The sequence below is a fragment of the Rhinolophus sinicus genome, chromosome 3 (assembly GCF_057876585.1).
Source record: "Rhinolophus sinicus isolate RSI-liver-muscle chromosome 3, RSI-T2T, whole genome shotgun sequence".
Classification (NCBI taxonomy): domain Eukaryota; kingdom Metazoa; phylum Chordata; class Mammalia; order Chiroptera; family Rhinolophidae; genus Rhinolophus; species Rhinolophus sinicus.
Window position 1 is genome coordinate 108,370,613 of NC_142503.1, and position 27,141 is coordinate 108,397,753.

Below are 27,141 nucleotides of genomic sequence, written 5' to 3' on the forward strand. Positions count from 1 at the left end.
TATATATATATATATATTCTTTTTCCTTATCATTATATGCAAGTTTGTTGCAGGTTAACTTTACAAATCTATAAGGTATATACAGAGGGTTCCAAAAAATGTATACACATTTTAAGAAAGAAAAAAACTATTAAAATTGTAATACTCAATATACACCGATAACAAAAGATGAATACAAATCACGTGTGACTTCTGCAATTACAAGAGGTGCTCAAAGTGGTTACCATCAGCATCCAGACACTTCTGATTATGGTGAACTACTGCTTGAGCAGTAGTATATGTATACATATAAAAAAGGTATACACATTTTAAGAGATGTTTAATAGATAACATCTCATATGTATTTTTATATGTATACATATAATTTTATACATATACATATAATTTATATATGTACATATATAATTTATATATACATATAATTTATATATAAAGATTATGTATAAATTATATATATATGATGCCAAAAAATGTATACATATGAATTGTATTCATCTTTCATTATCAGCATATATTGAGTATTACAATTTTAGTATAGTTTTTTTCCTTTCTTAAAATGTGTATACATTTTTTTGCACCTTCTGTATATATAATTATTTCTGTAATTGGTCATGAAGACCTATCTATGATTTCCTTCTCCCAATAGTAGTTCATATTTTAAATTTCCTTTCCAAACTCAGGTTGTTGTGGTACTTTACCTACTAAGGTAAATCAAACCATCAGTTCTGAAGGGTGTGAGTCCTTCATGGACTTTTTGTTGTTGTTGTTGTCTTTTTCCAGTGATAATGGAAGTTCTTAGAGGAACCTTAGTGAATCCCCTGAATTCCAGATATGATCCTCTTTGCCCTATTGTGTGGCAACAAACCAATGTCCCCCAAATAATTAAGTTCAATTCAATCACTGCTCTCAGTGGTAAGGGAAACCTCAAAATGCACAGGAAACAGCCTGCTCTTCAAAGTGAATGGAAGCATTATTGTGTGAAAATGTTATGTCCTTGGGAGCTAAGATCGCTGGACCAGAAGTCCTCAAGGTTTTCAGGATGGGAAGCAAACAGTCTGTGACTGGGTTATTAGGTAAACTAGTGACAGGAGCCCCTTCCTACCCTTGATTCTTGGACCCATGTACTCTGGTTACAGGGGAGACACAAGATATAATATCGTCTCCAATTCAAAGTATATATTCTATCTTGTGAGAGCACATCATTTCAGGATGATGTCCCACAACTGTCACCAGAAGTGAGACTTCAGTAACCCATTCCATCTTTGTGTTAGTCCAACTGCTTCTGGGTGAGAGATTAAGTAGTATGAACAATTAACTCCCAAGACCATTGCTGCTTATGCTGAGAAACCAGTTTCTTGATCAGAATCAATGCTGTGTAAGATCTCAGGGGAGAGATTAAAGTACTCTGTGAGTCCACAGATGGTGGTGCTAGGAGAAGCATCAAGGGCATTGGAGACCAATCTATATCAGAATATATTTCTATTCCAGTGATGTTGTATCTCTACTTGCTTCCTCATGGCAAAGGTCCAATGTAATCAACCTGCTTCCAAATGGCAGGCTCCCCAGGAGGAATGGTGCCATATAGAAAACTCAGTGTCGGCCTATGTTACTGGCAGATGGGGCCCTCAGCAATAGCATTGTCAATGTCCACTTTGGTAAAAGAAGGTCCTTATTGTTGCAATCCATATTTTATCTTGACTGCCATGGCCTCTGTTCATGGGCCCATTGAGTAAGCACTGGGGTGGCTGGGGAGGAGGTACTGACATCCATAGAGTGAGTTGTTTGTCTACCTTATTATTTTGAGTCTCCTCCAAAGTGTATGTCTTTGTATAGGAATTCACAAGGAACAAGTATCTTCACAGACTGTGCCCATTCAGAGAGGTCCTATCACATACCTCTTCCCAAGAGTTCCTTCTCACAAATCTTCCCTTCACGATTCTTCCAAGTCTCTATGCATCCAACCAAACATTAACAACTATTATTTCATAAGTCAGCATAATCCATATTTCTGGTTCTCTCAGCCTATCTAAAGTGGACAGTTAAATATATTGTTTGAAATTCTGTCTAGTGGGAGGTTACACTTCCTTTCTGTCTTCTAGGGTTATTTTTGTGGGGACTGTAAATCTGAAGTGTTTACTTTCAGGGGACATGTGTCTATTATCCAGAATCATCCACAAAAGAGTATGAAGGAATGAAGTACTAATACCTACTATAACAGGAATGAGCCTTGAAAACACTGTGCTAACTGAAAGTGAGACACAAAGGCCACATATTGGATGATGCAATTTCTATGAAATGTTCAGAATAGGAAAATATGTAGAGACAAAAAAAATCAGTGATTTTCAGGAGTTGCAGAGAAGAGGGAACTAGGCAGTGACTATTTAATGTGTATGGGATATCTTCTTGGGGTAATGAAAAAAATTCTAGAATTAGATAGTGATGATGGTTGCACAACATGGTAAACATATTAAAAACCACTAAATTGTACACTTTAATAAGGTGAATTTTATGGGATGTGAATTTTGCCTCAATAAAAACAGTGAAGAAAATTGGTGAAGATAGTTGTTTTGCTATAAACAAAATGATATCAACTTAATAAAGACAGTGTTTTTTCTTCTTTATACATCCTTATATATTGTTAAGTAAACTTTATATTTTAAAACAGTTTTACATTTACAGTACAATTAAGAAGAATCTACATAAAGTTTGCATATATCCAACACCTACTATCTTTTATTATTAACATCTTACATTCCTACCGTACATTTGTTACAAGTAATAAAGTTGCTACATTATTATTAACTTAAGTCAATATTTTATTCAGATTTCCTGAGTTTTCACTTAATGTTCTTTTTCTATTCCAAGATTCTATTCAGGATACAAAGTTACATTTCATTGTCATGCTTACTTAGGCTTATCTTGGCTGTAACAATTTCACAGACTTTCCTTGTCTTTGATGACTTTGGAAGTTTTCAGGTGTACTAGTTCGGTATTTTGTAGGATGTTTCTCTACTACAATTTGCTGATGTTTCTCTCATGACTAGACTGGTGGTGTTTCTGTTGGTATAAATATTTTTAAAACGTCCTGTCTCCTATGTATGTCACAGGAATTCACTCCATCAAGAGCTTTGTTTTTCCAGATTTATTGAGGTATGATGGACAAAATTGTAAAATATGTAAAGTGTACAATGTGATGATTTGCTATATGTATGTATTTTGAAAGGATTACCCCCACACCTCCCACCCAGAGATCTTACCTAAATAATCCCTTCTCAATTTTTGCTTCTGCTGATATAGCTGACCACCTAGTTTAATTGAAGGGATCTTTGAGTCGTACTCTTAATTTCTCAGAGTCATTTTGTTTGACTAAGTACTCTGATGTTTTGATCTTCTGAGATTCCAGGGGAGAATTTTAGGATCACACTCTCAGAATTTTTTCTAGAACACTTCCCAGATTATGAAATTTCTTAATTTTAGCATCTTTTGCAGTCTGGGTGGATGAAGAATTTCCCACATCATCAGTTGTTGTTCTCTTTTGTTTAACAATTCTTCCCTCAATTTTTCTCTCTCCTCTAAAATTTTACTGTAAGCAGCAAGGATAAAGCAGGCCACATCTTAGCTTGGAAATCTCATCAGTTAAATATATTATTCCATAGTTTAATCAATCCCTATTGGTGGATATTTGGGTTGTAGTCTATTCTTCCACTATTACAAATAGTACTGCAATAGATTTTGTTGTACTTATTTTATTTTATTTTTAACATATATTTTGTCAGTATGTATTTGAGATAGATTCCTAGAAGAAGAATTGCTGGATAAAAGGGGAAAATGCATGTGTAATTTTTCCAAATTACCTACTTTCTCTCTATAGTTTTTCAGTGATTTTTGTGCTATGTGTGAGTGCCTATTTCCCAAGTCTTGCTAACATAGCATTTTCAAACTTCAGTGTTTGCCACTGCAATCAATGAAAATTGGCATTTTAGTGCAGTTTTCTTTTGCATTTTTTGTTATTGTAAGAGTGAGCATTTTTTCTTATTGTCAAGATCTCTTCCTTTTATTTTTGAAGAATATTTTCTCTGGACATGGAATGTTTAACTCCTTTTAATACCTTGAAGATATTCCATTTTCATATGGCTTCAATTTTGTTTTTCTGTTTGAGGAATCAGGTTTCAATCCTATTGTGGTTTCTTGGTAGTTAATTCATCTTTTTCCCCCTAGATGCTTGTCATTTCTCTTTGCCATTTTTGTTGTTGTTATTTTTAGCATATTTACTTTGTGATGTGTAGGCACATTTTCTTCATTTGCTTCTTAATCTGAGGCTTTACATATCATCATCATCAGTTTTCCAAATTCTCAGCTTTAAAATGTCAATGTTTTTTCATTTTTCCTCCTTTTGATCCAATTCTATTTGCATAGACTTTTTTTAAAGTCTCTTTTGTCTCATAAGTTCTGTCTGTATTTTTCATTCTTTTAAATATTCACACTTCAATTCTGTCAGTTACATCTTTTATTAACTTGAATATATTAAGCACAAGCTTGTTTTTGTTGTTGTTGTTGTTGTTGTGTGTGTGTGTGTGTGTGTGTGTGTGTTTATAGGTCAATTGCTGATATCACTACTTTCTGGATTCCCTGTAGATATTTGTGTTTTATGTTGTTTCTCTTGGACTTTGATCACTGTATTAGTGTGCTAGGTCTGCCTTAACAAAGTATCACAGACTGTGGGGCTCAAAGTACAGAAATTTATCATTTCACATCATGGAGTCTAGAAGTCCAAGACGAAGGTATTGGCAGGATTGGTTTTTTCTAAAGCGTCTCTCCTTGGCTTGTAAATGGCCATTTTCCTCTGATGTTTTCATATGATCTTCCCTCTGTATGTGTTAATGTCCTAATCTCCTCCTCTCATGAGGATATCAGTCATATTGGATTAAGACCAATCCATATGACTTTATTTCATGTTAATGACCTCTTTACAGGTTCTAGCTCCAAACACAGTTACATTATGAGATACTAGGAATTAGGACTTCTGCATATAAATTTGTGGGGGACACAGTTCAGCCCATAACAATCACTTTGAATTATTTTTCATATCTTTTGTTATTTTGGATTGAGTGATCAGTATTGTTTATAATAATTGTAGGACTTATTTGAGACCTAAGATGATATTATCTTTCTCTAGAGAGGATTGACAGTTGCTTCTGGCATGCAGCCTGTGCATTAGCAAGTCTAGATCACTTTAATCCAATATGTGCTGGAGTTGATTCAAAGTTATAATTTAGCTCCAGTGAAGGCTGGTCTATTTTAATTCCAGCCTTTCCTAACTTGCATTCCTTTGGGCTTCCAACTCAAACTTGGTACTTTATCAGACTCTATTTTTGGTGTCCTCTATATTACAAATTCTACCCCTTTAAATCCTTGAATATGTCGAAAATTGTGCTTTGCTTTCCAGATTAGCAGCCACTTCTTCAGGAATATGCTAATTCTTCTTGAGGGAAAAGTGGCTATAAAAGCTGGGCTTGCTACACTGGGTTTCAATCTTCTCTCAGATCTTGGCCCAGAAATTCTCACTGCACTGTCTACATAGACAGAAAGATTGAAAAACAAATAAATAGATGTAGTTAACAGTATAGACATACAGAAATTCATATTTGAACTTCTTGATTGTGTTCTTACTGAAAGTGTTGGTCAAAATTACCTAGGCTGCCATTACCAGGCACAAAACTTCACAACACTGATATTTCTTAAAAGGCTCAAACTGGCTATTCTAGCAATGATATTTGAGAAAAAACAAATACATTTAAAAATTAGTTTTGTTTTTTCATTGATCTGTAACTCATATGCTTGCAATTATTATTTGAGAGCTGGAAGATTAATGCTAGACACTTTTACTATATTACCATTTTATGAAACAATCCTGAAAATTTATGCTTTGAAGTGTTTTCTGCAAAGATTAGTTTAGATGGATAGATTGAAGATCTTTAAATAAGCAAATATGGTGAAGGAATGTGCATTTTTTAAATGATTGATAAATTAGAAACATAAGTTACAAGTATATGCTATCTGCAGAATACACAAGGTGGATAAGAGGATTTTCAATTCTGCATGCTACAAGTCACTATTTCTGAGAATGAAGTCTTTAGGTAGCTTGAAAATTAAGGTCAAAATAATAGACATTATTTTCAATAATTTGTAACAACTTAAAGATTCTTATTTTATTTTGTACTTTTAATTTTTTAACAATTGGTAAGAAATCAATATTTGTTTACTTGAATTTTTGTTAACTAAATATGATTATGTTATTATTTGAATTGTCAGAATATATATTTGGTTCGTATCATTTAAGGAGGAAAAACATGAACATTTTATTACAGGCCTAGAATTTATCACAAAGTGATGATTAACAAGATATGTTGTATCAGTTTCCTATTTACAATTTAAGTTTTTTAAAGAATTATTAACTCAAGATGGAAAATGAACATAAAAGCCAGGCATTATTCTGAAATGCAAATAAGTAGCTTGATGAAGTTCACTATTAGCTCTTTATTTCTGTGTTAACAAGAAGAAGGCTACATTTTAGCTGAATAGATAATACACTGAGTCAGACACTGCAGTAATTGTTTCTTCAGACATTTGTCTGTCATATAAGGAAGTATCTAATGAATATGGAATTGCTCTGTATTAAAGGCAAAGACTATTCCAGAAATACATTGCATTTTGTCATGTTATAATTAATTAGTTTGAGCACTTTATAAATACAAAACTAATTTTTTAAATCAAAAGATGTATTCTAATAAAAATAAAATTGTTATTATAAAATACATCTAAGGCAAAAATAAAACTTTGAACATAGACTTGTTACTTAAATCTAAATAAACAATTGCTTGTAAACCTGGATTAAAGTTAGAAGGTAATGCTTCAATATAAGGATATTATTAATGGAATTGCATAGTTTCTTAACAAAATAATCCATTTAAAGGTAGGAAGGGTAGTATGTTTCTTATATGATCTTTGAATACAGGATACTATTTTTCCACTTAGTCCAAACCCTTATAGTGAAACTGTGCCATTTACTCCTTTATTATACATCTAAGTTCAATTCACTAAATCCAGGTTTTAGTTCATTTTTACTTGAGGAAATAGCTTTCCAGTAAAATTTTTGGAAAAATTTTATATGTGTTTATATGCAAAGCATGGTGAGGTTAGGGAATGGTTTTACCTGTAGATTAGAATAAATAACATATAATAGAGCAGGGTAGATGGATGGGTCAAATGACAGGATGTGTGTTTTTTGCTTACAAGACCCATGCAAGTTAGAATCGTGTTTATCTTTGTTAGTATGAGTAGTAACTGAAAACGATGTGTGATGCGGAGATTTGGGGGTGCTGGTAACAGTCTATTATTTTATCTTGGTGCTGTTTACACAAGTGTGTTCAGTTTGAGAAAATTCATTTTGCTATACACTTACAACATGTGCACTTTTCTGTAGGTACATTACAATTCCATAAAGATTTTTTAAAATAAATAAGATAGGATATGTAAAACAAACATAGTAATTATTGATATTTACTAAAATTGTATGACATCGCAGCTTTATTCACAATAACCAAGTTATGGAAACAACTTAAGTGTCCATCAATAGATGAATGGATAAAAAAAAAATTATGGCACATGTACGTACAATGGAATATTATTCAGTCTTTAAAAAAGGAGATTCTGACATTTGTAACTATATCAACTGGTGCTCAGACTTGCAAACTCTTTGCTGAGAGAATTTTCCCACCAAGGGATAAGGAAGCTAAAGTGTTTGTCTACTAACAAGTGTCCTTATTGTTTGAACTAATAATAAGGATATACTCATGCATAAGAAGATATTTATTACAGGAATTTGTTCATGTGATTATGGGCATTAACTGCCCCATACCTTTGACTTACTTCTTCCCCAAACCCTCTGTGTTTCTATAACTAGAGGAATCCCTCAGGCTGAGGTGCTTAAGGTGGGAAGTCATTCATTTATTTGATGAATTCTTCATTAAAATTGCAAAGGACCTCCAGGGTAGACCAAGAGAGTAAGGCCAGAACCTTATACAAATGCCATGCTTTCCTGTATAGGATTTAACAAGTGTTTGAAATGAATTAATATTACTACCCATGTAATACCTTTTCATTCACACATTGTGGTTTTGATTCCTTTTCTTTCCTATGAAGTTGATGATAAAAGGAATAGGAATACACAATGCATTGGGTACAGGGATTTTTATGCCCTTATGGTTCTGAGTATTTTCTCCAAGATTTTGAAGCAAGAATTCTCCCACTTTCAAAGTTGATGACATGTGTTGAATTCATCTCAGTTTCATTTCTGTTGCTCTAGAGTGAGATATGTATTATAAAAGATTTTATTTGCGATCCCATCATTCTCTTTTCAGGTCTCTTGTAAGCAACAAAGACAGTTTAACAGAATTCAGAATAGCCTAAAGAATATAAACCAAGGAAAATTCTTCCTGACTACCAACTAACAACATGAAGAATGATGCCATTTATTCTGGGTTGCCTTCAGAATAGGAGTAGAGAGAATAACTTAAACTGAAATAAGTCTAGAAAACTAAATGTGGTAACTCCCATTTAAATGACATGTGGCTAATAGACCACTAATGCAACATTAAGAATGCAACCATGCAAGGTTAAGAAATACATCATTTATTACAATACCATAGATTTAATACACTAACAGATTAACCAATAGATTAACTAGTGCCCTTCAAAACATGCAGGTCCAAATGACTAGCAGGTGTGTTCTTTTGAACCTTTTTGTAATATTTTCTATGATATTCTGGAGCTCATACATAAAAATTACAAGCTTCCCACTTAATCTTTGATTATGGCACAGACTAGTTTTAAATAAGAATATAAATATAAGAAAATTCTAAATAAAATTATTATTAAATTGAGTACTTTATTAAAGCCTTAACACATTATTACAAGTGTGTTTTTCAAAAACACAAAAATAATTCAACATAATAAGTCCTCTGTGCTTCAGTTTCCTCATCTATCAAGTGAGTAATGATATGTCCTACTTCATATGGTGATTTCAAAGTTCAAAAGTATTAAATTTTAATGGCTTAGATATTTTGTTATATAATTTCTCAACAAACATAAGCTATCCATACTAATATTAATAGAAATTAAAATTGATTAAATACATCAGAATTCATCAAAGTGGTTTTGCACAGGGTAGATTGGTATTTAGCGGTCTATATCTACCAATAATTTAACCTATATAAATTTAACCTCAGCTTTTGCAGATGGAAATGCTGTCTTTCTTCTAGATTTACTGTGATGATTAAATGACACGATACTTAGCAACATGCTAAGTCCATTATAAGTAGTCCATTATAAGTTTTCGTGGTAGTTGTCATGGTCATTTGGGATGGTTAATTTTATAGGTCAGTTTGACTGGGCTAAGCTACTCAGGTAAATTCCTGGTATTTACCCAGATAGCCACTCAAATATGTTTTCTGGGTGTGTCTGTGAAGGTGTTTCTGGAAGAGATTAGCATTCAAATCAGTAGACTGAGTAAGTACATCGCCTTCCCCAAAGCAGGTGAGCATCATTCAATCCACTGAGAGCCTGAAAGGAACAAAAAGGCAGAGGAAGGGTAAACTTGCTTTCTTTGTTTGAGCTGGGACATCCATCTTCTCCTGCCCTTGGACCCCAGAGTTCCTGATGCTAGAGCCGTAGGACTTAATACCATCACTGGGACTTAGACCATCAGCACCCCTGGTTCTCAGGTCTTTAGACTCGGACTGAAGGGGACCACCATCATTTCTGTGTCTCCAGCTGGTAGTTAGCAGATCTCGGGACTTCCTGACTTCCATAGTCACATGAACCAATGTCTGTAACAAATCTCTTCTTATGTATATCCGTATATATCTTACTGGTTCTGTTGCTCTGGAGAACCCTAATACATTGTTACAATAAATCTAGGATTAAAATTACCATACAATTATTATAATTAGGGCAAAAAGACATTTCGTTAAATTCATTAGCATGCATGTTGGATCAGGAGCGGAAATAACCAAGAAAAACAACATCAACAACAAGGAACAGCACAAACAACCTTTTATTACACTGGGAATTGTATATCCATTTGAAACCAACATTCCATGGCTTTCTGAACTGTGAACTGCTAGAAGCATTCCAATTAAAATCTTAAATGTCATCACTAACATGTTTCAGTTTTATAATGGAAATTCCTGCCAATGAAGTCTCACAAAAAGGGAGAAGCGGAGACTCATACTAATGTAAAGAAGCAATGAAATTTATCATTATTAGCAGATTATGCGACCTCTCATTTACTGATAAACTCAAGACAAAGAAAGAGAAAAATAGACTTAGTATTCAATTTCATCTGGTTGTCAAATGAGTATAATAAAGTTAAATAACTTTCCTACATACCAACAATAATCAATTAGAAAATACAATTTTAAAAATGTCTCATTCCTAGTAATAAGGCATAATTTTACAAAAATGTACAAGATATACTGTATTTCCCTGAAAATAAGACCTAACCAGACCATCAGCTCTAAGATGTCTTTTGGAGCAAAAATTAATGTAAGACCCGGTTTTAATTTAATATAAGACCGGGTCTTATATAATATAATATAATACCCGTTCTTATATAGCATAATATAATATAAAACCGGGTCTTATATTAATTTTTGCTCCAAAAGACACATTAGAGCTGATGGTCCGGCTAGGTCTTATTTTGGGGGAAACATGGTATGCATATACAAACAAAACTACAAAATATTATTACAAACTTAAAAAAAAAACAACTAAATAAATTCAGAAACAATCCATGTTCCTTGGTGTATGTAAATTGTTTTCAAAACTCTGAAATGTACTCTAACTTTCATTTGGTCAGTGCCCAAATAGATTCTTCAATAGCCATACCCAATATTTCTGCTGACTATAGGCTCATTTCTCACCTGGAATAGTCTCTCTCTCTTTTCCTAGCCCTAGCTTGTTGTAGCTCGCTGTAGCTCTCAATCTCTTATCTCCCTGAGTTTTCTAGGAGCTTCCACTTGCACTAAGAATAAAAGCTCTTCATGAGTTGGTCCCTAACTACTTCTCAGAAAGCCTTCCTCCTGTTTCTTCAATGCATTAAACTCCAAGCACCCTTATTTTTCCCTTTGTCTATAGATCTCTCCTCATCTCTTTATATGGTAGGCCTTTTATCCTTTTGGTCTATTTCAGAATCACTTTCCTGATGATATTATCTAATCAATCCCCAACCCTTTCATATTCTATCACATCACTTTTTTAAAATACTTATTGCAATCTGAAATTATCTTTATTGGTTGTTTGCTTGCTTGTTTATTGTTCATTATATTCTCATTAGAATATAAGCTTTTCAAACAAAGCAAATGCCCCACAAAGGGAGCTCGGTTAAATGATTACATTGTATCCATACATTGGGGTGCTTATTCAATCATTAAAAATGTTACTGAAGATAATCACTTAATACCATGGAAAGATGTCCCACTATATTGAATGAAAAAAAGGGGGGAATACAAAACAGGTAAAGAAGTATATCATTCAGAATGTATCGTTAATAGTTATCCGTTCTCCAAGGGCTAACCAAGAGATTTATTGTCTTAGGTCAAGAGAGTTAAGGTACATGATCTTTTCAGGCTTGTTAGATAGAGAATAATTTGCTTATTTATTTATTTATTTATTTATTTATTTATTTATTTATTTATTTATTAGCAACACTTTTGCATGTCAAAAGCCAGGCATTTGCACTTAATGATGATGCTTGACCCGTTAAGGAGTTATGGAATAAATTTGCTATGGTCAGACCAATACTTTTTGCAAATAAAATAATATGAAGGAGAATGGAATGGAATAGAAAAGAACACATCAAAATATTTTACATGTGTAAAGATAATCGCTGTATGAGAAAAAAAGTGCTTTGGATGTATGCGTGTGTGTGTGTGTGTGTGTGTGTGTGTGTGTGCACTGTGTCATGATATAAACTATATTGTCATAGGCTGTGATTTAAAAAATGGCAAGAAAAGGAAATTTGAAAATGGCTGCTCTCAGTGAGTTTTACTTAATGGGGATGGACAAGAAGAAGAGGCAGAGTCCCCTCTTCTGGTCACAGGAGAGTAAAAAAAAAAAGAGAGGAAAGAGAAAAAGTGAGAGGTTTCCTTTTTCCAGGCTTTTGCTGAATACAAGGTATTCATCAGATACACACAGGAGAATGCTGAGGACAGAAAATTCTTTGCTTCTTCTTTTGGACATCCCAAGCTTCACATTTCTACCTGCATCAAAGTGAACTTGGGAATAGTAGTTCTTCAAGCCTGGTTTCCCTGGGGAACCCAAGAAGGGCTCGTTCACCTACGTTTTAGCAAGCATTATTCCATTTAACACTCATATTCTCCTGAGTAAGCAGTATATTTTATAGATGTGGAATGTTATGTGCTACTGAGGTTATTTAATTTGTCCAAGCTGGAAAGTGTGGTTCCATAATGATTTAAAAGAAAGCTTCCTAAAGGAAGGGTCTGAGAGAGGGGTTCCAGATCGCAGCCAAATGGTCTTTGTGTTGACTCTTGCCCAAGGGACAAGTGAGAGAGCTCTTCCGTTAGTCTCTCAGGGCTTCTGTAACAAAGCACCACAAACTGGGTGGCTTATGACAAGCAGAATTAATTCTCCTACACTTCTGGAGGCTAGAAATCCCACATGAAAGGGTCAGCAGGGCCAGGCTCTCTTTGAATGCATTAGGAGAGAATGTGCTGCTTTCCCTTCTCTTAACCCTCGGTATTGGCAGTTATCCCTGGTATTCCTTAACTTGTAGACACAGCTCTCCAGTCTCTGCCTCTGTTGTCGCATGGTGTTTCCCCCTATGTGTGTCTGTTTCTGTGCCTTCTCTTTTTCTTCTAAGGACATGAGTCATATTGGATTCAGGGCCCATCTGACTCCAGTATGACCTCATCTTAACTAATAACATCTGCTATGACCCTATTTCCAAATGAGGTCAAGTTCTGAGATACTGAGAAGGACATGAATTAGGAGAGACACTACCCAACCCAGTACAGATCCCTGTGCTTCTCTCCTCCTCCCTCCTCTGTCTTGTTGTAATTTTGCTTGTTAAACCACATCAGAGAGCTCAGCCACAATATGTTTTTTTTTTGGCTGGTCTTATTTTCTTTCCTCGTTTGGTGGCATGCTGGAATCCTTGCCTCTCCATCCTTCTAATAAAGAATTTCCTGCCTACAGGATTTTTTTCTCCTTCCTTTAAGGCCCTTCTCATTGATTTCTCCAGGAATTCTCCCTACCCCCACCCCGACCCCCAAACCCTCTACTCATTTGGATCTATTCTCGAGCTTCCATACATTTTTTTTTTTCTGTCTTCCTGGGCTACCCCAAATAGGCAGGGTCTGGTCCTACCCCCTTACTAACTTATTTATAGAGAAATGGGCTGTGTAGCTATAACTAATATTTAAAATATGATCCTGTATTCAATTTGTTTCTGATTCCCTGCAATTCTTGCTGCTCTAGGGTTCTATATTTATTGAAGTTTAGCATCCCCTCAGGAAAAGGGCATAAGCCAAGGTGAAAAAGAAGTGTCAGGCATTTAAGGAAAAAAAAAAAAAAAAAAAAAAAAAAAAGATTTGGAGGGAAATTCCCAGACCTGGGCTGTAAATGCTTGATCCACAGAGGAGGATAATGCAAAATTGAAACGAGGTTCATTTTCCCCTTTAGAAAGAAGGTGAACACCCCTCTGACCTGGTAGATGGCTTATGGTGGGGGAGAGAGATGGAACCTACAGAGAGAGGAGAAGGAAAAAGAGACAGCAGCTTGGAAGTTCAGAATACGCAGGTCCCTGTCCTGTCTTGTGGCTGCATAGGGAATAATAACCTTCTTAAACTTTAAGAATTCCATGGTACAGAAAGCTTGTGTTTGGTAACGTGCCTTAACTCTTGGATGAAAATGCCTCATTGAGTGCAGACCAGGGATTCTACAAAGCAATAGAAATATCAACATGGTATATTCAGATAAAGAAATAATGAAAAATAGTTCTGTTTGATTTTCCAATGTGAGTGGTGTGTAGGAGATACAGACTTTCCTGGTGGCTCCAGAGAAGAATGGAAAAGTGTTTCATTGGCTAAAAGTCTCAGAGAAGCCGGAGGTTGGAATGAGGTGGAATCTGTATCGTTAGGACTTGAAGCCAGTGGGAGAAGATACGAGCAATGTCTGCTGGATGGAAGAAGAAGACACCTGTCACTAGTATCAGGACAAAACATGAACCAGACACTCATGGGCTGAGGACAAGGAGAAGAACGCGTGAGAGAAACCCAGAAAAACTTGGCAGTTACATTAAGAGACTAAGTTTGAAACCAAGAAGGGACTGCTTCCTGGAGTTTTTCCAACCACCAGCTGATACAAGTAGCTTGTTAGCAGTTTAATTACAGAGAATGTTAAAAGCTGCATTTATACTATATTGTATGATATATTACTTTATATTATATTATAATTATATTATTATATTTATTATATTATAAATTAGTGTTGTGATGATAAATTTTGAACCAACCACCTGATTACAACCCAAATTTCCTTTTCTTTATTTCCTATTACGTGCACATCTGTAAATTGCTTCAAATATAGAATCCTGAGGAACATTTTTGTCCAGCTCTTCTAGTCCTTTACATCTTATCTGTGGTTTACTGAAATCACTTCTTTGTCAGGAACAGAGGGTTCCTTTATATTTCCACCACAAGATTTCTAATCCAACTTTCCTGTTAATCTTTAATCTGGTCTGTTGGTGACCTAGAAGTGTGAGCATCACTTCATACTAATCCGTTTTTAAAAGATAATAAACCAAGCATAGTGATAAGAAGAAACTTCTCTGTGTTAATACTTAAGCTAGGGCCTTCTCCAAGGATACATCCAGGAATGTAGCACTTTCAAAAATAATCTTGAGGAAGAATTGTACTCTCAAATTTCCAAGTTTTCAGAAGATATTAAGGCTATTCCTACATACTGAAATGCCAACACATTACAGATAAACAGAAGACTTCAGAATTTAATGTGACTGGACAGAAATGGGACAGATGCACTTTGAATGAAAGCAAGTGAAGTAATGCGTTCAGAGATAAACACTTCATCATACTTATAAAACTAAAGGTTCTGAGCTGTCAGCTAACCTCAAAATGGAAATCATTCAAGTTATTAGCCCCCTCTACTAATGCTCGCCAACAACCAGCAAATATCAAGAAAAATACTGAATAATAATAATAATATATTGAGTACTATGTGCCAGGTGCTGAGCTATGCATCTTACATGTATTACTTTATATAAAACTCTTCATAACCTCTTGCTCTTTTCATTTTATGGGATAAGGGAAATATCAAAGTCATTGATGTGAGGGATTCAAGCCCAAGGCAGTCTGCTGTCAAAGCGCAGATGTTTACCTACTATGTTACACTGCCCTGCACTGAACATCTTCTAATCTAGAACAAATGAGCATTGGATTTGTTCCTGAGATAGTGTCAGAATTATAAGCAGAGGGAGACATGCCAGAATAAGTCCATGGCAGGGCTAGTAAAACTACAAAAGCAATGGTATATGTGGGTAGGCTCTTAAAAACCATTACGAGTTCCAGATGCAAACTGTATCAAAAACCTGAATGGTTCACAAAATCCTGGAAGTCTAGACAGGAGACAAGTCAGCCTGTCTTAAAAAAAAAAAAAAAGAAAAAAAAAAGAAAGTCTGTGAAAGGGATGCTCTTTATGGTGAGTAAAAACTCTAGAAATGTGCAATTTTTAAGCTGAAGATAGAGGAATAACAAGGCACTTGCCTCACGTTTTCTGTCTCTGCCTCTACTTTCCTCGGTTTGTCCCACATCCCTCACTAACAGCCACAGTATATCTGAGACCTTAGCCCCATCATCTGGTAACAATTTACCTTGGCATCCTCTCAAAACAGGCTCCATGCATTCAGCCTCTCCTCCGACCCTCCGTTTTGATTTGGACCCTCGCTTTGCTACCTCCAGGGATTATTCTCTGGGTATTTTGTTGCTTCCTCAAGCCATATCTCCTCTTGCCTTCTCTCAGTCCATACAATGGGGATGCGATATGCTTCTTTATTTCTAATATTAGCAGTTGCCTTTCTCATTGCCCTTTTAGTTCTCCCTAAAGCCCGATTGAGGGACAATCCTGTTTCCCAAAACAAAACCCTTGTCTCATACTTAAAACCAGTGTCTGGGTTCTGTGATTATGAACAACGGCCTGTCTCCTGGAAATGACCAGCACCTGGGATCCCCGATGCTATGCTGTTTCTCATTCTCGCCCACATTCTATGTAAAGCTGCTTAGATTTCTAAGCGTGCATGCAGGAAGCTATTCCTACGTATGGTAGGAGAAAATAAAACTAGGAGGACAGGCATTTGGCTAGACACCATTTACCAGGACAGAAGAGTGTGTGACCCGTAGGAATGGTTCCGTTTTTGGGTTTAATCAAACTTTATCGTGATCTTGGTAAGTTTTAAAGAGATCTAGTCCATTGAGTAGAGGTTGTGGAGGTGGTAGTTTGGAGTCTGAGGTACAAGTCTGGGCTGTCAACCAATGGAGCTTACCTTAACAGATTTTGAAAATAGATTCAGCCTCAGGATAAAAGGGCTAGGCCAGGGGTCGAGATCTGCAGCCAACCGAGGAATGATACAGGGTGGGTTATAGTCCTAGGAAACTGTGATGTGAGCCGGGAACCTGTAACCAAGAACAACAAGGCAAGCAAAGGAACTATGAAGCAACAGATCAGGGTGTAAGATTCCTGAGAGATTTCCTATATGCCACTGATACTTTTTACATTCTTGTTTGTTTTTATAAACTGGCAAGAAAATAGTGTGTATGGGAGTCAGTGTGATTTAAAGGCCAGTGGGGGAACAGGGAGCAACCATAAATATTATATAAGAGCTGGTCTTTGCTTTGTGGGAAGAGGCTAAATTGGAAAGAAAGGACAGATTTGCCACTGATATTCTGATTTTGCCTACTCAGCTGTATCTTCAGAGTTACTTATTTTTCTCATTTCTGCCCTACTACTGTGGGTGGATCTCCTGCCACACCGTGACTTCCTCCATGACATTGCCTTTCTCAAGCTACCTAGGTTGGGACATCATGCTCATATTAGAGGATGAAGATAGAAATTTGAAATGAAACTATAGTCAATATAACTATAACAGGTTATTATGGTAATTAAAGCTGTCAGAGGAGAGCCCCTAAATTTTCAGCATCCTGTCATCACAAATGATAACGTGTCCATTGCTGCTCCCACTAGAGAGTGAAGAATACTCCTGAGTGGGACCTGGCAGTAATACAATGAGGGATTCATTTGGCTTCTATGCAATGTCTGTACTCACTATGCAAAATCCAAGAAGCTGACGATCCTTAAAGTTATTGACACACTCCTGTGGGAAACTGCTCTAATTGGGCCACAAAGAGTGCCCTGGGTGTGATTTCATCACAGCCTTTAGACCTGCTTTCTAGAGCTCCTCCCCTTCTCTCTGATAAACCATCTCTCTGCCTGTCTGTTGGTAAGCCTCAGCTCAGGTTCACCACCTGGAGGCTTTCAATAGCTAGTGCCCAGGTGTGGTTGTATATATCATGCCTGTTTGGTCAGAGCAGCCTAAAAATGTTGAATTCCAGGAAAAACAAAACCAAACCTTGGTGGATTGAATTGGCCAATTGTTTCTATAAGTAATCTACCCAGTATTTTTTCATAGAAAGAAAAAAAACATTAAGTCTGTGCAATTTTTATTCTTACTGTCATATCACCCAATTAATGATTGCATGTAAAATTTGCTGTTATGTGTCCTGGGATTTTATTCATATGGGACTTGTAGTGTCAACTGATGTAGTGGTACCGTTGTTGACCAACATACCCTATTAGACTGTGTGTTTTTTAAAGGGAGGGATTCTATCATACATGATATCTTTGAATGTACAATAGCCAAGATAAGGCTTAGCCCATATTAGATACGTACACATGGCTGTTTCCCTAATTGAAATAAATTGTAAAATGACCACATTCTCTAAGTTCTCTACAAGCTCCAATTAGTTCACTCAGGAACTGCTGAGGGCTCCATGGGGGTATGGTCCTTTCCTAGGCAGAGATGGGCACTACTTGTAAAAGAAAGTCCCGGAGTTTCTGAAGCTTATCTCCTAATTTTGAAGGTGAAGAAAAGTAGTCACCATTTGTCTGGGTTCTTTTGTCAAAGTGATACGTTGACTCTTTGGGATAGTAAAATACCTCAATTTAGAGTTCCAAAATCATTCAAAAAGATGGATTGCATAAATAAGAATTTAAAAAGGACAGAGTGAATATGGAGGTGAAGTACTATTTCCGAACATGAGCAGCTAAAATCTGGGCATAAATGCATCGTGGACAAGACAGGTTCTGAGCTGCGATCTCAGAGGAGTTGCAGTTTACTGACCACGCAACTGCTGTGCTGCAGTATGCAGGAATAATCTACTTTTATAAGACGGATCTCCACAAACAGAAGACAATTCCCTTACCCCCAACGACCACAGGTGACCACTGAGTGAGCTTCATTCATTCCTCTTCCGAAATGCCAGGCGTTGAGAGTTGCTTCTAGCCTGATACTTAATTCTATCTATGTGAAAATGGCATTTCATGAAGAAGGGGTGGGTTCTTAATATGATGTGAGGCATCCTTTGGGACCCTCTCAACCTTCTTGGTTCCTTTCATCTTGCACCCCAGAGGGTCAGCACTAGATCACACCCTATAAAATAAACATGCACAACTAACTTAAGTGAGGAAAAGGACCTTAGTATAAACAACGGAGTCTATTCATTTTCTAATGCTTGGAGTCCCCTCCCCCCAGCACAAGTCGCAGGAGGAGAGGGACCTGGGTGTTCTATCAGTCTATTATGGGAGCAGATAAATGGATACTATGCTCCAGATTTTCCAATAGCAATTACTTTAGTAACACGTGTATAAATACACGTTTTTAGCTATTTTAAACACTTCCCATTCCAATGCTGTTTGAATCAGTGAAGAATAGTATATTCAACGAAGTGGATTGCGTGCAGGAAGCACTAATTATTGTGGTTACAAAAACAGATCAGACCAATACTGTATTTCCAGTTTTTCCTATTAATTTTTGGTCAAGTCAGTCTCCACTAGTTCCAATGTAAATGAAAGATGCCTTGCATTTTCTAATCCTTCTTATAACGATGAATTTCTTAAGGTCCTCAAACATCAGAGCTAGCTCTGCCTCAACGAGACTCTCTTTTCCCCCAAAGAGAAAAGATTTTCAAAGCTGTTAACTTTAGTAGGAGACAGCGCATATTAAACTAAGCTCTGAACTCCTAGCGTTTCTGCCCTGGAGCCTTCATTGCTGTGATGACCACATTTCCATTTGAAAGGACAGAAATGCGAAAGAAACGAAGCCGCTTCCAAGTGCTGTGGCCTGTTCTGCCCTCTAGTCAAGCGGAACGGATCCTGGAAGACCTTGGGCGGCGGGGAGGGGATAGTTGGGTCCTGTAATTACTCCCGGTCTAAGGTGGTGGCTGGCCCTTCCGCGAGCGAACGCACACAGTGGCATCAGAAACAGTAACGGGCGTCTGCCGCCGCGGAGCTCGCGGAAAGACGGGGAAGGGCCTGGGCGGGGAAGGCTGGAGGCCGGATGCGGCTGGCCTCGCGGAGCCTCCCGGCGCTGTCCATCCTGACCAGCTCCAGGGCTGCCACAGGCAGGCCGAGCGAAGGAGGAGCAGAGCGCGGAGGAAGGCGACTGAGCCGCGCACCCGGCTTTGACGTCGCCCGGCTGCGGCTAGCAGCTCGCGCTCCCTGCACGTAGCGCACAACGTGACCACACACAGCCTTCCTCCTGGCAGCCCGGCAGCCGGTCCGCCAGCTCTCGGCGTCGCCCTCCTCCTCCTCTCCTGTTGGCCTCCGCGGCGCGCACTCCGGCGCACACCCAGGGATTCCGGCCGGCGTCCAGCCCTGGGCGCTCCGCCGCCCGGCCCGGGGACCCCTGCCGCAGCTGGGGCCCGAGCGGCGGCCGCGCAGCCAGCCGGGTGTCGTCCTCAGGCGGCCGATCCCGCGTTCACCTCCGGATGCCAGCACTACGTTAGCCCAGGCGGGGAACCCCTTCTGCGGCTCCCTCCTCTAAACTCCCGCGGGTCCCGACGGCCCCCACCCCTCCACCTGGCGGGGGCGGCGCGGAAGCCAAGAGGACGCGCGTGGGGCGGGTGAGCTCGCGTAGACGTGTGTGCGGATCCGGTCTCTGCTTCCCTCTCTCGCAAGTGGCGGTGCCTGGACTCTGCCTTCGGCTCCCGGAATTGGTGCGGCCGGCCCGAGGCCCCTCTTCGCTGGCGGGGCGCTGAAGCCTATTTTGGAGAACGGTGGTGGTGGAGGTGGCGGCGGAGGCTGAGGCTGTCGCCCGAGAGAGCTAGAGACGCACACTCTGCGCCCTGTCGGTCCCTCGCCTCCTTCCTCCTCCGCCTCCCTTTCCTTCCTCCCCACCCCGGTCCCCCTAGTCCCACTCCTCCTCCTTCCTCCTCCTCTTCCTCCTCTCCCCGCTTGGCGATGCGAGCCTGTATCGTGTAATAGGATTGGCGTTGCAATGGCAACTGATGGAATGGGGGAAGGCAAGACAGCAGGGCTGGGGGCTCCGGACTGCGGGCGGGCGGGCCGCTGCCGCCGCTTGACGCTCCTCCGGGGACCTTCGCGAGTTACTTTGTAAAAGCGAACACAGGCGAGGAAGCTCCTGCTCTGTGCCCCGAGTCACAGGCCACTTCCTGCTCCGAGGCTGTCCGCGCCGGGCTCGCACCGCTCGGCACCCCCGGCCCCTTGCCCGCGCCCGCCGCCAGCCCAGCGCGTCGCCGCCGCCGCAGCCGCCGCTGCGGAGACTGGAGCCCGCTGCCCTGAAGAACACTTCGCCTCTCGGCTCCCTTTCCCATCACGCCCCCCGCTCCTCCCCGGCGTCTGCGATTTTCCCAGGCGCCCGGTGTGAGTGAGGCGTGCGTGTGTGTGTCAGGGTATTGTGTTGTGGGAGTGTGTCTGTGTGTCTGTGTGTGCGTGCGTGCATGAGTGTGGGGTGTGTGGGGCTCCTGCGCTCCGCTCACGGCCGCGGCCGGGGAAGGACGGACGGACGGCGCTTCCTTGGGCGAGCGGGTCCCGGGCACCTCGGCGCGGCCCGTGAGCGAGTGGAGCGCACTCGCTTGGCCACCGGCCTCCAGAAGGTCCCGCTGCGTCCCCCCTGGGCTGGATATGTTCGTGTTCACGTGAAGATGGATTTAGTGTACGGTCTCGTGTGGCTGCTAACAGTCCTCCTGGAGGGGATCTCTGGCCAAGGAGTGTACGGTAAGTGGAATCGCGACGCTATCGTGACCTTGTGATTCTTAGGCAAGATAGGCTGGTGAGCGAGAAAGCACGACTCGCGCAGTCCCGGGGCCCCTCCCGGCGTGGCATTTGATTCACACTCCATCACGTTATTGGGAGCTGTAAGGAGACAGCGAGCGCGTTGCGGATTGGGCTGTGAGCCGCTCCCCCAGCACCTCGGCTCGGGCTCGGAGTTGGGTCGAGCCGGCAGCGTTGCACTCCTGCGAACGAGTGGCTTTGCACTTGATTTATCCCTCCTGGGGACCCAAGCTCTACCAGTCTTTGATTTAATAATTTGGCTCCCCGCGTGCCGCGGTATCGGTGCTGCGGTTTCCCCCAAAGGGAGGCTTCGAATGTGACCCCAGTGCGCTCCCCATCGCTCTCCGCCCCCGTCCCCTCCCCACACACACCTTTTCCTTTTTGTGTGTGAATGCCTAAATGACTTGATTTTCCGGCTCAGGAAGTGGGGTGACAGTTGAGTTGCATTCTGCACCGGCCGTTGCCATGAGCACTGACTTGGGGAGGGGAAAATAGCAGGCAAGATTCTCGGTGCCAGACACAATTAAGAAACATGTTTGTGTGAATGGATGAGCAAATACATGAATGAACGGATGGCCACGTCCGCGCGTCTCGGCACCGGGGCAGGACACCAGCTCACTGCAACTGGAACACAGTCCCAGTTCTCTGGAAAACCCAGGTCTGGACAGGTTAGGACCGGGAGAAGGGCGAGCTTGTTAATTCGGAGGTTTTTAAGTCCTCAGGAGCAAATCCAGGTTCCCTTGCTTGTCAGCAGTTGGCACCCTTGGCTTTCGGGACGGAAAATATAGAGTCACACACACACACACCCGGGTTCTGGCCGAAGTGCGTCTTCTCCCGGGACAAGAAGGCGGTGCCATAAAGGAAAAATAACTTTTGTGATCTCGAGGTATGGTGGGAGATTAGGAAAACAGCCCTTCAGGGGACAGAACTCGCCCACAGCTCCCCTAGGGCCAATATCCTGAGAATGTGTGCTGTAAATCCAGCCCACTGCCCCCTGTCTCACTCGGGAGTTTGGACCCTAGTACTGCAGTGCTAAGTCAGTGGCAACCCCCGGGGCAAATGGCATGAGTGTGGAAATGCTGGACCTTCCCCTGCAGACCCTAGACCTGACTGCGGACTGCGGAGTGGGCGCGGGTACAAGGGGACCTTGAATCCTCAAACTCTGAGATCACCGAGTGCACAGTGGGTGGGTGTTTGAGAAAGAACGCAGGAGATGCGACCCAGCCTTTAATCTCTCCACTGTGTTCTGTCCAGGGCCCAGCAGTGTTGGAGGGTGGCCGGGAGGACTCCCCCTCCCCCACCCCCCACCCCCACCCCGCCCCTAAGTAGGAGCTCTGGCCTTGCGCCAGCTGGCCCTTCTGCCACGCCCCTTTTGTGTCTTCCTAGTTGCCTCCTTGGCTCTGGACAAGAAACCTTCACTTTATCCCACCTTTGAGCATCTTTATTTTCCCTCTCCTGCTCCCTCGTTCCCAGATGGAACAGAGCTTGCTAAATGGTGGTGGTGGTGGTGTGTTGTATGAGAGATGCTGAGACTCCAAGCAGGTCCTACCTCTTAGCGGTTGGCAGGCGCTGGGGCCTTGAGGAGAGCAGTGATTTATTTAGTGCTCTTTGACTTCTGCCAGACTCTGGTGTCCCCAGCAGCTGAGAGTGGCCAGGCTTCCAGAGATGGAGGAATGCTGGCGTTAGAGCCTTCTCAAGGCGCTGTTCCTTAGCATGGGAGAGTCTGAATTCCTTTTAGCCCATGCCCAAGTCTTTCTCTCCCGTTTGTTCACATCATCCCATCAAAAGGAGTTTATTTTATTATTTTTTAATTGTGTGTATGTGTATGTGTGTGTGTTGGGGGGATAATGAGAAGTGAGAAAGATTGGTGGTGGGGGGGGGAGCATGGCTGGAACTGTCTGGATTAGAAAGACTTGGTTCCATTTTCCTGTTACTTTTTGTAATTCAGATTATGACTCCTGGCAAGTGTCAAATTGGGGAGTGGAAAAGGGTAAGATCTAGGAGTGGAGACAAGTAGAAAACAATTGCATTAGAATAATCTTGTGCCCGTGTTGCTTAATAATGAAAGAGGAGGCAGTTCTGCTCCTGAACTTCATCTGATGAAGGTGGTGGCCTTTTTGTTTGTTTGTTTTATTTTACTATTGATATGGTTATTAGTCACTTAGCTGAGAATAGAATCAGCTTTGTGTGCAAGTCAGCATCTATGGTTATTATAAATGTCAAAACTATTAAGTGGGTGGAAAAATATATTTATATATGACATTTCAAATCTCTCTTGCATATCCCAGATATTAGGTTCTCAAACTGGGGAACCCTCACCTTTAGCATCCGTTTCACCTGGGAACTTATTAGAAATGCAAATGATCGACGTCCCAGACTTTGTAAATCAGAAATTCAGAGTGTGGGTCCCAGCAATCTGTGTTCATTACCTCAGGTCATGATTCTGCTGAATGCTCAAGTGTGAGAATCACGGATATAGACTTCAAATTTCCTTGCTTTGACTTTGTAAATCTTGACCTTTCTTAACCTAAAGGTGTTTTATTTTTATTTGCGGAAGCATTTATGGGGAAGAGAACAGTTTATTTTTATTTAGTTATAAAACATCGATCAGTTGTAAAGGACATAGACATAAGAGATAGTGTAAGGTTATAAAGTGTGTTTTGAACATTTTATTTGAAGAGAAATGGAAGTGATGTATTAGAAAAACACAAACAAACAAACAAAAACACACACACACAAAAAAACACACGGCAATTATAAACAGACTTCAAAGACCTTGATGGGAACTTTGCTAGCGTAAAAACCTCTATCCCTGTATCCCTTTATTTGCCTGTATTTCCAGATGTAAAACCATTCACACTACACACTAAAAATAGTATTATTACTTAATACTGTTTTCTAGTAGCTAGGTTCAAGAGAATATAAAACTTGTGTTATAGGTAACTCAGGCAAGTCACTTCATTGTAGCCTAATATTATTTACATGATTGGAAACGTATCATTGTAACCTTTTTTTTTGAAATAGCTAGTCAGTCCCTTCACTCTTCCACTTCTTGGCTGGAAAACTGAGCATGAAATTCAAATATATATTTTTAGTAATTGAGAATATTTTAATGTATGGGTTATGTTGTCTTGAGTTACTGTAATCTTCCCATTGTGCTCAGTCAGCTTGGCACGCACGTGAAGTTCTAAAGTGTGAAATAGACCTAGAAACTCACTGACATTTATCTGGGAATATTGCTTAGCAAACTAACTGCATAATGACTGAGATTTGTATATGTGTGTGGGGCAGCTGAGTGAGGGAGATTATCCTTTAATTTATATCTGCCTGTCTACTCTCCACCAATAATTCTGTCATTAAAAAACATTTTTTACAAATGACACTTTTCCTGTATATTCCTTACATATTATATATCAGAGATGGCATTGCAGTAATATAAATTATTGGAAAATACTTCTGAAAGAAAGATTGCAAAAAAATTTCTTCATAAAGAGCAGCATCAAAAACTAACTTATGTGGACTTCCTAAGACAACTATATTAACTATTTTGATGGATAACACCCATTTGGAGATATCTATATTTATATGGTGTTATAAATGCATTTTTCTGAAGTTACAGATTTTCCCCTCTTGAATTTTAAGAAGTTATTTGTATTCAAATTTTTTTCCTCAGAACATTCTTATAATTTTAAAATTTTGTTTTACTTTTATTTTTACTCAGTTAACATCAATGAAAACCAAAAGTTATTAAATAAACAATCAACTGGTATCCATTTGGGGCATTATTAATTTTTTTACACTCTCACTGCATTTGGTTTAGGGTAACTGATTAAACACAGCATCAAGAGTTGCAAGGTAAACCTCAGATGTGTGTATACGTACGGAAATACCTAGAGCTGAGGGATCCAAAGCATTTTCCTAGTATGGGGAGTTTTCTCTGTAAGTCATTCTTTGGAAGTAAATTGTTTGGACTGTGGAACTGTTTTCTAGAGATTTGTTGATAATGGCATAATATTGAGACTCGTATCTCCTGTAAACTTCTCCTGTAAACTTCTCTTTTTGGCAAGTTGTCTTGCCAAAAAAGGAAAAACTGCTCCACCTATACACACTGTATTTTTTTTATCTGGCCTATCATACCCTTAATTTCCAAGGAGACTAATAAAAGATTGTAACTGCATTAGCACAGGACAAATCTCCACTACAAATGAAAATCAAAATAAAAGTTTATGTCTGAAGAGTTTTTAATGGCAGCCAAATCAACCAGTGACTTCGTGTCCTGAAATAGTTAATGTATTGTCCCTAAATAGCTTTCAGGATATGCTAGAACCAGTAAATAGAATAAGTTTATCAAACACATGTGTATGACGAATTAGCAAGCTATATTTACTTAGTTCAAATAATATCAATTAATCTCATACAATTAAGAATGACACCCCAGGAAGTAGCTGGATAGAAAAGGCTTAGTGGAATTGAGAACCAGGAGACAAGATGGGCAGGAAGCATCTGGAAACTATTTCAGACTGTCCATGACTTGAATTAAACCTGGATGGACAGATTGACCCAGCAGTATAAGGATGCTGTGGAAGGTCAGTTGACCATTACATCCTGTCCTAGGATGTTCCTATACTCACATCTCAAGTGCCCTGAGCTGCAATTTTTGCCCAGCTCGAGTTTGGAGTGAACCTGTGATCAGATAACTGCTTTTGACTGAACACCTATTTAGGGCGTCAGCCTGTGGAAGGAGAGGAAGAGATGAATGTAATAAATGTTGATGAAAAAATCAGTCTAAAGTTCTATCACATACAGTCAGCTCTGACCTTCTCTCTTCCAACCCCTCACCCAACTGTCCCTGTGTGCACGCACACACACAGACTCTTTTATCGTCACCATCTTGGCCACAATAATGATGAGCAGGTGGGGGGGGGGAGGAAGGAGGAGGAGGAACACATGCTAGAATGGGGCTAATCAATTTATTTAGCAATGTCTAATCAATTTATTTAGCAATATGTAATAGCAAAAGACAAAGGCAATTAATAGAATATGTTAATGTCAGAAGTAAAGGTAGTTAAGAGTAAACTATATACATTGATAACAATGTCATGTCAAAGGAGTACACATACATATAAGTTTAAGAGATCCCAATATACGTTTACTATTGATCAAAAATCACTTGGCTAAATACACAAATAACATCAGTAAGGAGTATCCAAAAGCAGTAATAAGCTCTATAGGATAGTAATTATTACAGTAGATGCCAAAAGCTCGCCAAACGGGAGAACAACACTGGAAAAGTCATAAATCAAAACCTTGCCACGTCTGTAGCTGAGAGAAACTCAGGCGTCTCCCATGCCGCTGTTTGTTAGTTCCCAAGAATGTTGCTGTTGTCTTTGTTGTTGCTGTTGGAAGTCAAGGCATCTTCTGACACTATAAGCTGCAAGCTGCATGTAAGTTTTCAAGGTGTTAACAATCTGAAAACTGTTGCTGCTTTTGTCGTTATTGTTGTTAGAAGTTAAGAAGTCTTCTGATGTTGTAAGCTGCAAGCTGGTTCTGAACCAGAGGCCTGGTTCAGACCTCTCCAGGTTCATGGCTGAAAGTTAGGACATCCCCTGGTGTTGTAAACTGCATTTTGCTGGAAGTCTTCAAAATGTTGGAATGATGAAAGATCACCAGTGACAAATGACCAAATGACGAAATAATAAT

At 39.7% G+C, this 27,141-nt stretch overlaps 1 protein-coding gene and 1 long non-coding RNA gene across 7 annotated transcripts in view; one reads left to right on the plus strand and one right to left on the minus strand.

The window, feature by feature from the left end:
- Window positions 1-7,204: 7,204 nt before the first annotated feature.
- On the minus strand, window positions 7,205-19,797 carry LOC148758548 (uncharacterized). 3 transcript variants are annotated; one of them, XR_016020763.1, is made up of 3 exons: window positions 18,573-19,797; window positions 16,637-16,766; window positions 7,205-9,621 (listed from the first exon to the last, which is right to left on the minus strand). It is a non-coding gene; the product is annotated as an uncharacterized LOC148758548 (long non-coding RNA). The 3 variants fall into 3 exon arrangements; XR_016020765.1 differs by lacking the exon at window positions 7,205-9,621 and adding an exon at window positions 13,367-14,253; XR_016020764.1 differs by lacking the exon at window positions 7,205-9,621 and adding an exon at window positions 13,367-14,256.
- Window positions 19,798-19,887: 90 nt separating this feature from the next.
- Window positions 19,888-27,141, plus strand: part of MDGA2 (MAM domain containing glycosylphosphatidylinositol anchor 2) — a 797,923-nt gene continuing 790,669 nt past the window's right edge. For 2 of the 4 annotated variants that reach the window (XM_074328195.2, XM_088796863.1), the window contains exon 1: window positions 19,888-21,384. In XM_074328195.2, coding sequence (XP_074184296.2) covers window positions 21,108-21,384 — 277 coding nt within the window. In that variant the 5' untranslated portion in view covers window positions 19,888-21,107. The remainder of the gene's footprint in view (window positions 21,385-27,141) is intronic. The other 2 variants (XM_074328196.2, XM_019736030.3) reach the window with 2 other exon arrangements.